At 63.4% G+C, this 12,035-nt stretch overlaps 1 protein-coding gene across 7 annotated transcripts in view; it reads right to left on the reverse strand.

The window, feature by feature from the left end:
- ADCY7 (adenylate cyclase 7) overlaps positions 1–12,035 on the reverse strand; it is a 54,175-nt gene that overhangs the window by 4,084 nt on the left and 38,056 nt on the right. For 6 of the 7 annotated variants that reach the window (XM_073884364.1, XM_025852404.2, XM_025852406.2 and 3 more), the window contains 12 exons: positions 9,059–9,250; positions 8,888–8,922; positions 8,310–8,393; positions 7,950–8,022; positions 6,609–6,706; positions 5,763–5,847; positions 5,320–5,445; positions 4,317–4,409; positions 3,060–3,253; positions 2,192–2,282; positions 1,660–1,815; positions 1,025–1,171 (listed from right to left, as the gene is read on the reverse strand). In XM_073884364.1, coding sequence (XP_073740465.1) covers positions 1,025–1,171; positions 1,660–1,815; positions 2,192–2,282; positions 3,060–3,253; positions 4,317–4,409; positions 5,320–5,445; positions 5,763–5,847; positions 6,609–6,706; positions 7,950–8,022; positions 8,310–8,393; positions 8,888–8,922; positions 9,059–9,250 — 1,374 coding nt within the window. The other variant, XM_025852410.2, reaches the window with a different exon arrangement.

Here is a 12,035-nt window from a genome sequence, read left to right on the forward strand (position 1 = left end):
GGAATGTCGAATGTTCACAGCTAAGAATGAAATCCAAGGGGCGCCTGGGTGGCTCAGTCAGTTAAGCATCTGACCCATGGTTTCAGCTCAGGTCATGATCTCAGGGTCCTGGGATCGAGCCCCACATCGGGCTCCGCGCTGAGTGTAGAGTCTGCTTAAGATTCTTCCTCTCCCTCTCCCTCTGGCCCTGTGCCCCGCTTGTGTGCTCTAAGTAAATTCTTAAAAAAAAAAAAAAAAAAATTCAGGGGCACCTGGGTGGCTCAGTCATTGGCTTTCGGCTCAGGTCACGATCCCAGGGATCTAGCCCCGCATCGGGCTCCCTGCTCAGCGGGGAGCCTGCTTCTCCCTCTCCCACTCCCCCTGCCTTGTTTTCCCTCTCTCGCTGTCTCTATCAAATAAATCTTTATTAAAAAAAAAAAAAAAAATGAAGTCCAAGCCGACGGACTTCCTCAGAAAGAGGTGGCAGCATGGGCTTGGCTGGGACTCAAACTACAGCAGCCTCCCTTACCCACTCCCAGACCCCGGTGGCTGCCTGGCACCGCAGGGTCCCAAGCCCTCCAGAGCGTGTGCTCTCTGGCCCACGAACTCGCCTGTGATGAGGTTTAGTTGGAAATCAGGCATGGTGAAAGATTAACAACAGAACCACGCGCCCTGATAAGTTACGTGAAGGGTCCCTCTCTCAAAAACTCTTCCTGTACTGCATTCGTTCCTCCTCCTCCTCCTCCTGGTGATATGAAGTGAGGCACATGACGGGGACACTGTGACACGGCGTTCGGCCACTACTGACCTCCTGGCCGTGTGTCGGGAGGGGGGGTCATCTGCTGCCGGGGCGCAGCTCACACGGTCAGCAAACCACAGGTAAGGGCACCGCTGCCTTCTTCAAGGACCTACATCTGACCTGAGCTGGCTGCCCCTCGCAGAGAAGGTAACAAAGCGCTTACTGAGGGAAACATGGGAGAAAGGCGCACGCGTCCCTCTCCTGATCTGGGGGGGCCCGCACCGTGCCCTCCGCGCCAGGCCGAACCTCATCGAAGTCGGCGATGATCTCGTTCAGCAGGCGCAGACACTCCAGCCCCTCCTTGTTGACGTCGCACTCCGTGTAGAAGACTTTGAAGTCCGGCACGGACGCGAACATGACACACACGCAGTCGTAGGACTGATGGTACCAGTCCTGGATGGGGGCGGGCAGAAGACGACCTTGCGCCAGCCGGCCGGGGCGGGGGGACAAGCAAGCACAGGGACGCGGCCCCCTGGCCGTCCCACGAAACTTTCAGGGCCCGGGGGCGCAACGCGAGTGTCGCTCGGCCTGCCTTACGCCTGAGACTCCCATCTGAGTGCACTGGTTGGGGCGGGCTCGGGGTGGTTCTGGCTCTGCACTACCCTGGGTCCCGGGGCTGAGGCTGAGAGCCCCGGGGGGCGGGCCAAGGTCACAGTCGGGGGGCCTGGGTCCTCTTCCGTAAACCGCTGCGGCACGGAACCCGTGAGCCACAAACATTTTCATCCGCACGGACCGACCGGACCACAGAGGCCTGGACACGCAGCTGGTGCCCAAACCACCCGCCCCCGGGCGGCCCCACGTCCCAGGGGTGAAAACCGCGGGCCCCAGGTACCCTCCATCTCCCCCTACCCGGGGCCACCCAGCGCCCGCCGGCGCCACACCTCATTTAACTTGTCACCAATGAAGTGAGCGGCCACGTGGGCTGGCAAGACATTCTCCAGAAGAAGGCGGTTCACATTCTCCATGGTTTCAAACTCCTCGTGCTCCTTCTTGAACTTCTTCTTCCACAAACAGTCCAGGCGGCAGTAGTAGTCAATCTGCGGACAGCGGGCAACATCGGTGTCCTGGCCGCCGTGAGCCGGGACACGGGGACACCCGTGTAGCCCCGGGGCCCGCTGAGCCAGCCCCTCAGCGCTTCCACCCTGCGTCCCCGGCTAATGTCCCCAGCTCAACGGCCACTTCCCTGTGGCCCCAGAATGCCAGTCAGCTGGGACTCGGTTCTCAAGTGACCCACGTGACCAAATGTCACTGGCGTCCTGTGGGGAGGGGATGCAGGGAGGTGAGGACCCAGCGACCCCTGCCCCCGGGGGCCAGGGCTTCCGTACGGGGCTGGGCGCTGCCTCCCACGCAGCCCCAAATCTGCAGACGCCCCGGCCCGGTAGTGCTCCCCCCCCGCTGAGCACGAGGCCGTACCTGTCTGGAGAGCATGAGGAGGGTGACGTAGAACAGAACCAGGTAGAAATTGGTCATCGCCTTCGCGTCCTTCCACACACACAACGGGGAGCTGCTGGGCACGAAGGGGAAAGGCCAGAGTCGCTCGCACCCGGCCTTCAGATGCAGGCCCGGGACGACAGTTGCCGTCAGCTCACATCCTCAGGGCACAGACGCAAAACAAGCGACTTCGGGGTGGCAAGAGAAGACGGTCTGACTGGGAGGTGGGGGAGGCCTCACTGAAGTGATGGAGCCTGAAGGAAAAGCACTCCAGGCAGGTGAGGGGACAGCCAAGCACTCCTCCAAGTCAGGGATTGCAGCTGTCAGCAGACCCAGGGGAGCAGATTTGGTTCTGGGCCCCCAAATCCAAGGGGAGCCAGGCCCCTCTCCTCAACCCACCTGGGCTGAGAGCCCCCAGAAGCACACACACGCCATCCCTTCCCACGCCACAGGGCTCAGCCACCAGTCCAGGGACAGACCGGAGACAACTGTTCTTTCCAGAACTCTGGAGATCCGGGACACGGCTCAAGGAGGGGGACCAGGCTAGAGCTGAAGCCTCCCCGCCCCCGCACCCCAAGAATGGTGTAGAGACAGAAGGACCCAGGAAGCCTCCGTGGGACTCGGGACATCCCCCAGAGAACCTGCAGATGAGTGACACTCCAGCTCTGAGTGTACAGACCTGGGACCATCATGCCCCCTCCTGTAAAACAGAGACCATGCCACCTGCCAGCCCAGCCCCCAGGTGTCCAGGCCAATGGCACTGTGAAGGCCAACACAGCACGGTTTGACGTGGCACCCCATGGACCACACTCGAGACGGGCAGGGGGACACGGGGTGCTTCGGGCCCCACCTGAGGGTACCATTGGTCTCGGTGAGGTTGTCCACAACGTGGCCACAGCAGTCCGACTGCCAGCACGGGGAGATGTTGAAGAGCACCAGGTAGGCCACCAAGGCCACGGTCAACAGCACGACCTTCAGCTCCAGGCTCATCCGCAGGAAGACCGAGCAAGCGACAAAGGCGAGGATGCAGCTACAGGTATAATACTGGGGTGATGGGGGGGGGGACGTCGGTCATCATGAGGCAGCTCCTGGACCCAGGTCACCAGGACGGGGCACCTCTAGCGCCAGCACCCCGACTCCGAGCCCCTTTCCAGCCCCCGGGGGGGGTGGGCCGCGAAGGGCCAGCGCATCTGCAACACTGCCCTCTTGCCTTGATGACCTCCCTTCTTAGCAAAGAGCAGAAGACAGAATCTAGAACTTTCGAGCATCGCATTGTTTTTACTCTATTTTTACTTCTACTTATGGTAGGTGAACTCACTGAAGGGAGGGAAAAAAAGTAATTCCAACTGCAGTGGTCTGTGGATGTGACAAAGGTGAGGGCAACGGTACACACACGCCTGAACAGCCCCCCGCCTCCAGTTCTGCCCCGAGCTCGCCCTTCCCAAACAGCATCACTGCCCATGTTCCCCTCCCGCTCAAGATCATGCTGTGGCTCCCCACTGCCCCCAAAAGAGAGACCAAGCTCCCTATCCTGGCGCTCAGCCTCCCCCCGCCACCCCCGATCGAGATCGAACCTCCCTCCAGCTCCGTGTCCCAACTGTCCCTGTGCCTCCCCACGACCCCACGGCCTGAAGCCCTGCGGGCTCCCATTGCGTGCCTCAGCTCTTCTCCCTCCCTTTTCTCCCTGTCCCAGAACCTTTCTGCCCTTCAGAGACCAGCTCAAAATTCACCACGGCCTGCGGAAGTCCCCCCCCGGCCTCCGCTGCCCCCGTCAGGGCTCCCCAGACCTGGCTTCTGCTGTCGGCCTGCCTGACGCCAGTCATGGCTCCACCACCCATGGTTGGTGGAGGCCAACCAGTCAACCTCTCGGGGCCCCTCCTCGCGCCTTGGATGAAGCAGCACCGGCCCCGAAGCCCTTGTGTCCTCCAGGACCAGAGGCCACCTCGGCCCCGGCTGGGCCTTGCTCTGTCCATCTCCTGGGAGGGGCTGGACTCCGCTCCCCTGCACCCCGTGGCCTCAGGCACTCAGGCGGGGCGCTGCACAGGAGCAGGGCCCAGCGGGAGCACGCGGGGCGCAGCCGTCCGGACCAGGGCCCCGCAGCACTCACCGGGAGGAGCCCGCACGTGTTGCTCCCAGGCCTCGGGCTCAGGCTCGTCTGGTTGCCCGCAGGCAGCCCCGGGGCCGAGAAAGGCATCAGCGGCTACAGAGAAGACAGGTCACCGTGAGGGGTGGCCCAGGGACCTGGGACTCTAGGCCCTGCCAGGGCTGAGCGGGGCCGGGGGTCGGCAGGGGCCAGAGGCCTCCATGAGCAGCACCATCGTCTCCTGCCAGGCCCAGCTCCAGGCATGCCCAGAGCCGCGGTGCCCCGACTCCTGGCCACAGGCATCCACTTCCCAGAGGGGAGGGGTCTGGGGAGGAGGAGGGTGTAAAATGAAGCCCCATGTGCACCATCGCCAAAGCATCAGAGGCTGATTTGGGGCTGGGGGAGGCAGGGGAGAAGCTGGGATCAGCATAGTCAGTGAGCCCCCTTCTCCCCAGGCAACCCTGAGTGTGGTGGTCACAGGGTCTCAGGGACACGGAGAGCCCCTGGCTCTAGAGGTCAGAGCTGGGAGGACCAGCAGGGACACAGGCTGTCCGCAGCACTGAGCACGCGAGCCAGGCCTGAGAGGCAGGGGCTCAAGTGTCCTCCCCGGCCTGTGCCCAGGGCCACTCACCCTAGCGAGGAAACGGAGTCCCAGAGAGAGGAAGCCAGGGCCTCCCCAGGTAGAAGGATGAGGTTGAAGAGGGTCGAAGATGCCAAGAACACTGGTGGTTCAAGACATCCTGTCTTTGTGGGGCTGGCCACATACACTCTCTGGGGGCCCCAGGTCCTCGGGTGAAAAGCGAAGGGGAAGGAGTCCGGGCCCATGTCAGGGGCCTCGCGGAGCCCGCCCACAGGGGCCTGCAGAGAGCTACACCAGATGCACACCTGGGGCAGGAGACTGTGGGACTCAAGAACCTGAGGGTGCCCAGGGTCAAGGACTGGCTCCCCCCTCCCCGCAGGAAGCACGCACAGGGCAGGAGGGCTCCTCGCCAGGGCCCGCCGTCCCCACCCACCCCCCAGAACCCACCAGGTTGACGATGGCGATGCTGAGCAGGCTGCCAATAGTCAGGACGGCCAGGGACAGGCGCAGCAGGGGCTGGGTCTCCACACTCTCGGAGATGGCCTGCAACATCCCCCGGGCCGGGCAGCACCTCTGTGGAGGCACGGGGTCAGGGGGCCGGCGCCAGCACCAGGACAAGGACCCGTCGGTACAAAGGCCCAGCGGACGTGAGGGCTCCCGAGAGCTCCACCAGAGCTCAGGCCCAGAGCTCAGGACACACGGGGTGCACAGACAGAAGGGACGCTCCCACCCTCGGGGCCAGGGACAGCCACAGCCGCTTGGGGGGCCCCCCGGCAGCCTGGGAAGGTGGAATTACTGGGAGAAGCGCTCTGCAAACCGTCGCCGGCGCAGGAGGGGCGCAGAGGGCCGGCGGGGCAGGGCCAGGTGCCTGGTCAAGGGCTCCCACTCACCAAGAACTCGTGGGCAAAGCACAGGCCCAACACCAGCGCCAGCACACAGGCCACCAGCCCAAAGGACACACCCAGAGCCACCATCCTGGAGAGCACAAAACCCTAGTTCTGGGGGGACCGTCGGCCCAGGGCCAAGCCACAGGCATGCTCCCCAACCCCCAGCACCCCAATTCTCAGCCACCTCCTGCCTCCCCAAACCTCCATCTACACACAGCAAAGGGGATCTCTGAGCCCTGTGGTCCAGCTGCCCCACTCGTGCACGAGGCCTGGGCCACGCATCTAAGAAAGTGGTGGGCACGCAGCCTTCAGACCCACGGCCGCCACGGAAGTACCAGACGGAAGGGCTTCTTCCTAGTTTGCATTTAGGAAGCACATCCTAAACCCCAATCCTAGTGGATCCTTTGGCCTCACCACCCTTCCAGAAACCACCACGTAGCTGACCTCACTCCTTCCCTGTGACCTACCCCCCAACCCCGCCTGTCCCCCGCCAACAGGAGCCGTGCACCCGGATAGGGCAAGAAGCCCTCTGAGCCTCAGTTTCCCACATCTAAGAGGGAGCTGGAGGTGGCTACGGTTCTGGGAGTCTGCCTTCTGGGACGGCGGACGCCTCAGGCCACACGCCCACAGGGCCACACGGGTCTCAGGGGACTGGGAAGGCCTGCGTCTTGACAGGACGCGCACATTCGATGGAGACAAAAATAAGCACTGGCGAGCCCAAGTGTGGGCCACAGCTCCTGGTCCAGTTTCTGGGACTCCGGGCCCCTCCTGCCAGTCGGGCAGCGCACACAGGTTTTCTGGGGGCTCTGCCATCCCGCGGGCCCGCGCATCCCGCCCACCCCAACTGACCTGGGCATGAGCAGGGCCTGGACCAGCAGGATGCAGACGAAGACGAGACTGGCGCAGGCGAAGTAGTGGCGGGCCCGGGGGATGGGCGCCAGGCGGTACTGGGGGTGAGGGCGATGGTCAGGGCCGCTTGCTCCGCCCCTTCACGGCCCACCCCGGCTTAAGTTAATCAAAACTCACACCCACAACCCTGGGGGCGCCTGGGTGGCTCAGTCGGTTAAGCGTTCGACTCAGGTCATGATCTCGGGGTCCCACTCAGCGGGGAGCCCGCTTGTCCCTCCCCCTCTGCCCCTCCCCCTCTTGTGCACGTGTGCTCTCTCTCTAAAACAAATCTTTAAAACAAACCTCACATACTCCTTGAGTTCCAGGTGATGATGGGACATCATCATGACCAAATGACCTTCATTTTGTTCCCTGACGTTTAGAGCTGATCCCTTCCCCTCCCCCACCCCACCCAGGTCTCTATTTCCCAGGTCCCTGAGAAGCCTATGGCCCCAAGTTTGTGGACAGGAACCAAGTCTGAGCTCTGGGGCTGGTGGAGGGTCTGTCCTCCCCCCCCAAACTCAGGAGTAAGGCCGGGCCTGAGCCCCTAGCTAGTGGGCAGGGGGACCCCGTGCAGCTCATGCCCCTACACCAGGCACAATCTCATGATCTCGGGCCACAGGGACTCCTGCTGCAGGTGAGCAAACCGGGGCCCAGAGAGTCCGGCAGCCTGCCCAGGGTCCCACAGCTGCTGGAAGACTTGCCAGGCGGGTTTCCCTCAGACCCCAAGCTCCTCACCGAGGGAGCCCCGACTCAGGAAGCCCTAGCCAGAGAAAGACCCCACCACCACCACCAATCTTGAGGCTAAGGGGGGAAAGAAGCCCCAGCACCAGAGCCCCATGGCCTGGGGCCACCCTCGCAGGCCACACCAGAAGCCAGAAGTCTGTGAAATGGGTAACAATGGCCACCTTGTCCGGCCACGTGAGGTTTCAAGGACATACGTGTGTGCCAGGGACGTGGCCAGAACACAGTAGGCGCTCAATAAATAAGTAAACAGTTGTGGAACGGCATAAAAGCACGTAGTTATAGCAGCCAGAAGGGAGAACCAGACTAAGGCATGCACTGGCCCTTATCAGCTGAGGTTCTAGCATATGAGGGGAGCAAAGGTCTCCCAAACCCAAGTGGGAGAATCCCTAACAAGTCAGGTACAGGAGTGAGGCCAACAGGAAGAGAGGCCAAGCAAGGCGGGACGGGGCCCCCACCCACCCCCATAGCCCGCGGGGGTGATTCCCCACCACCCTCCCTGAACAGACGTCGGGGTGGTGGCCGCCCCACCCCAGGCCTGGAGCCCCAGTTCCTCACCTCTCGCTCGAAGTCCTTCTCCAGGAAGATGGACCCGAAGGTGTAGAAGTCATCGGACCTGGAGCAGCAGGGCCTGAGGGGTGGCAGGCACGGGCTGTGAGACACAGGGCCTGGGGGAATAGGGGGGCCCGCCCTCGGGAGGAGATGGGGGAGGGTATGGGGGAGGGGGTCCCACTCTGGGGAGCAGGGAGATGAGGGGGCAGAAGTCCACCCTCAGGAGGCAGCAGCAGGGAGGCAAAGGAACCACCACAGATGCAGCTGGAGCTGGGCCACCAGGCACGTGGGCACAAGGTGGGCCTGGCCGTATGGGGAACCCCCATCCGAGGGGGGACAGGGCGAACAGAGGCCTTGGGGTCCCACCTCGTGGAGCTCAGCCCCTCGATGGCCGACAGCATCTCCTCATCGTATGAGTCGTCCTCCGACCGCCCCTTGGGGGATGCGCTCCTGGATCAGAAACCGAAGCGCATCACCCCAGGACCACACCTGCTCACCCAAAGGCAGGAGTGTATGTGAGGCGGCTCCCCTGTCTGGATGCCCAGATGCCTGCAGGAGGCCCCAGAGCCTCGTGCGGGGTGGCCAAGGAACAGGAGGGTCCCCTTGAGGCCCAGAGAGGGCAAGTGGAGGCCCAGCATCAAGCAGCAGGCCCGGGTGGCCAGCAGCCCAGCCAGAAGCAGAGGATCTCTAAGGCCTCTCCCCCTCCACCCGCAGGCTTCCCTCCCGCCAACCACTGACCCGGCCCCAGGTGGGGACACCACAGGCTCTCCATTACTGTGAAGTTCTCATTCCAAGCCACAGCCCCTCCGAGCTGCCCTCCTGGACAGAGGATGGTCAGGGCAGGTTGCCTGGAGGGGGCGGACACTAAGGGGGTGACTGGGGGGGCAGGGCTTGGCCAGGAAGGCAGGCCACGGTTGACAGAGAGGAAGGGACAGGGCACGTACCTGTCAGGGGTCCGGTGGCGCCGCAGGGGAATGGTCTGGAAGGGAAAGGAGAGGGGACGGTTACTCTGCCATGAGGGGCCCCCGAAGTCTGTCCCTGGACTGTGTCTCTCATCTCCTGCACCCTCGGACACATGGGGCAGGTGCCGAGCAGTCTGGGAGGCGGGGTCCTACCTTGGGCCTCCGCCCGCTGGGGACGGGGGTCTCACCGCTGCTCACGCTCTCACGGTGGTTGAGGTGAGCAAAGGGCCGCGCAGCGCCCCAGGACTCGAGGTAGCGGGTCATGCGCACGGACGCCCGCATCTTCAGGGCCGCGTCCCCCTTGGGCTTGGGGAGGTGCTGGCTGGGCGGGGGTGGCTGCTGGCTCTGCAGGCAGACACAGACATGGCCTGTCCCCTCCCCTCTCAGCCCAGGAAGGGCCCCCGCCCCCATTCCACTCCCCCTGAAATGCCACGCTGCCCTGAGTGCTGGCCAGGCTGGGGAAAAAGAGAATTGCAGAAACGCTGCTGGGTCTGCAAGCCCCTCGGGGACCAGCTGTGGCCCGGTGCACTCCTTGGCTGGGCTGCACAGGAGGTCCCAGCTCGGGCCCTGTCCTTCCCAGGCGGCCAGGGATCACACACAACTGTGCATAGCCCCTCAAGACCCTTCTCCGCCTCCCCAGGGAAAGATCGGGCTGAAGTCCTAAGCCCTAAGACCCTGCCGGCCCCGTGAGGCTCTGTGGGACCAGACACTGTCCCCCTTGGGGCCTGAAAGCCCACTAGCCTCTCCCTGTGGGGACACCCCGGGGAGACAGTGCCCAGGAAAGCCACAAGCATCCTACCCAGCCCACCCACATGTGGCTGGCAGATGTCCTTCCAGAAGGGAGCAGCTGGAGGAAGAGGAGTACAGGCCAGGAACCCGGAGAGCCGGAGAGCCCGCCAACCGAGGGGCCAGCCCCACCCCCTGGGCGGCATTCCAGGCACTTCCACTTGTGTGGCCCCCACTCCACAGCAAGGGAGCGTTACGTGCCATGTGCCTGCTGTGGCCAGGTCAGGGAGAGGGTGTTAGCCCGGCCGGCCTCCTCCGTGGCCCCCTGCCCCCACCCCCCTAAGAGCTGGGGACCTTCCCCTGCTAGGGAAGACGGGCAGGACCGTAAAAGGGGAAGAGAAGAGAAACAGTGCCAAGGCCGCCGGAAACAAGCTTGAACCATCTCCAAATGCCCCAACTCCCTGTCCCCTTGGGTCTCTGCAAACACCCACAAGGACCAGCATCTACGGCCACAGACACTCGCTAAGCCACAGGCAGCAACTTTCCTGGAAACTTCTAGCCTCTTTTCGGGATAGAAACATTTTTAAGCCCTGAGATGCGCCTCTCTGCCTCGCCAGTGGGACCAGCTGGAATCCAGCCGTGCCGCACCGAGAGCCACCTGCCCTGGAGTCGGGGGAGGTCCCATTCTCCGTCTTCCCTTTACGGGTCGGCAACTCTGCCCCCACAGCCCCCAGCCGCTCAAGTTCGGGGTCGCTAGCACTTCTCGCACACCGGGGCTTCCTGAGAAATAAATGTGCACTAAAGATCCATCAGCTCTGAGTAAAAAGGCACCTGTTCCGAAGCGGGCCCCGGGAGGGCACCTGCGACTGTCACCAAACCGCAGGTGAACCCCACCGGCCACCTGCCACCTCTGGACAACCTGCAGAGGCCAAAGTTGGGGAAGGCCGGCCACATCGACAGCAGGAGGCACCCCTGAGCGTGCAGCGGCCTCTGTGCACACATAAGGGCGCGTCTCCCAGCTCCGTCATCAGGTGAAGAAAGCAAGGTACCAAGCAGGGGTTGGGGCACGCCACCCTCAGCTTGGCGAGGGCGCAGGACAGTCCCTCGGCTCCTCAGTGTGCATCAGCATCTCTGTGGAAGGGAGACTCGCCACCCTGTCCCCTTCAGCGGGAGCGCCGGCTACAGGCAAGTACGTGAGGGCAACGGCCCGCAACACACCCTTCGTGCTTTTTGAATGTTCAACTATGTGAATAAATGAAATTCAACAAAGATGGGGAAGATAGGGTTGCTGGAGAAACTGTAGGATGCCCAGTTAGATCCTGCACAAAAACACACACATGCTAAAAACTTCGTTGTTTATCCGACAGTGAAGCTCGCCTGCGCGTCCCGCAGCGGCCTTGCTGAGGCGAGGGCTTAGAGCCGTCCCTGCCACCGCCTTGCAGGACGGCGCTCTGCTTCTGGGCACACACTCTCTGAGCCCCGGCTCCACGGCCAGGCACTGCTCTAGGCGTGGGGACGGCAGCCTGGACAGGCCGCTCCCCCTGCCCCGAGCCTGCACATGTGGAGCTCCCAGTGACAGCAGACAAGCAAAGAGGATAAACCAACAGGACCATTTGCAAGCAAGCTGAGAGCACTGCAGGCAGAGACGGCAGCAGTGACAAGGGCCCTGTGGCACGAAGAGCATGGCAGTGGAGGGCAGGGGCTGGGGTGAAGGGCACTCAGGGGGCAAGGGGGGGCGGTCAGAGAAGAGGGCAGGGCCCAGAGCTGCGGGGTACAGGGTGAGGGGCTGGACTGTATTCCACGATTGTGGGGTGGAAGCAGCCCCGAGGTACCCAGGAAGGGTCTCCCCCGATGCTAACTCAGCATCCAGGGCCCGCGGCCAGGGAGGGGAGGTTGCTGAGCGGTTCCCGTCCCTGGGGAACATGACGGGGCCAGGGAAGCTCGCAGGCTGGCCCTCCGCTTCCCCCCCCCAACCCCGTGAGACTGGCAGTCGGGCCAGCTCTGAGGACAGCCAGGGCCAGAGAGAGGGAGCTGTAAAGAGCCCATCCTGTGGCCGACATTCTTGAGCAAGCCCCAAGGATGATTCACCGAGGCCGCCAGACGAGCCGGCCTCCCGCGGCAGGAAAGCAGGGCCTGTGTGGGCGCGGGGCAGGACCAGGGCCCACCGCCTTGGAGCAGCCCAACAGCTGCCTCCGCCTCGGGGTCCTGACGGAAGCGGGGCCTCCGAGCAGGTAGAGGCATCAGCCCGCGGGGTGGCCACCCACGGGGGCAGAACCCACGACACACCGAGGCTCCTGCCTGGTGGCCCCCCGGCCATTCCCTGCTGTCCTGAGTCTTATCCAAAGCGTGTCTTACAAATGTGTCCTCTCAAAATCCAGGAAACGAGTGACTACCCCCTGGAAAA

The sequence above is a fragment of the Callorhinus ursinus genome, unplaced genomic scaffold (assembly GCF_003265705.2).
Source record: "Callorhinus ursinus isolate GAN/ISIS: 27379988/994484 unplaced genomic scaffold, GSC_fseal_2.0 scaffold56, whole genome shotgun sequence".
NCBI lineage: Eukaryota > Metazoa > Chordata > Mammalia > Carnivora > Otariidae > Callorhinus > Callorhinus ursinus.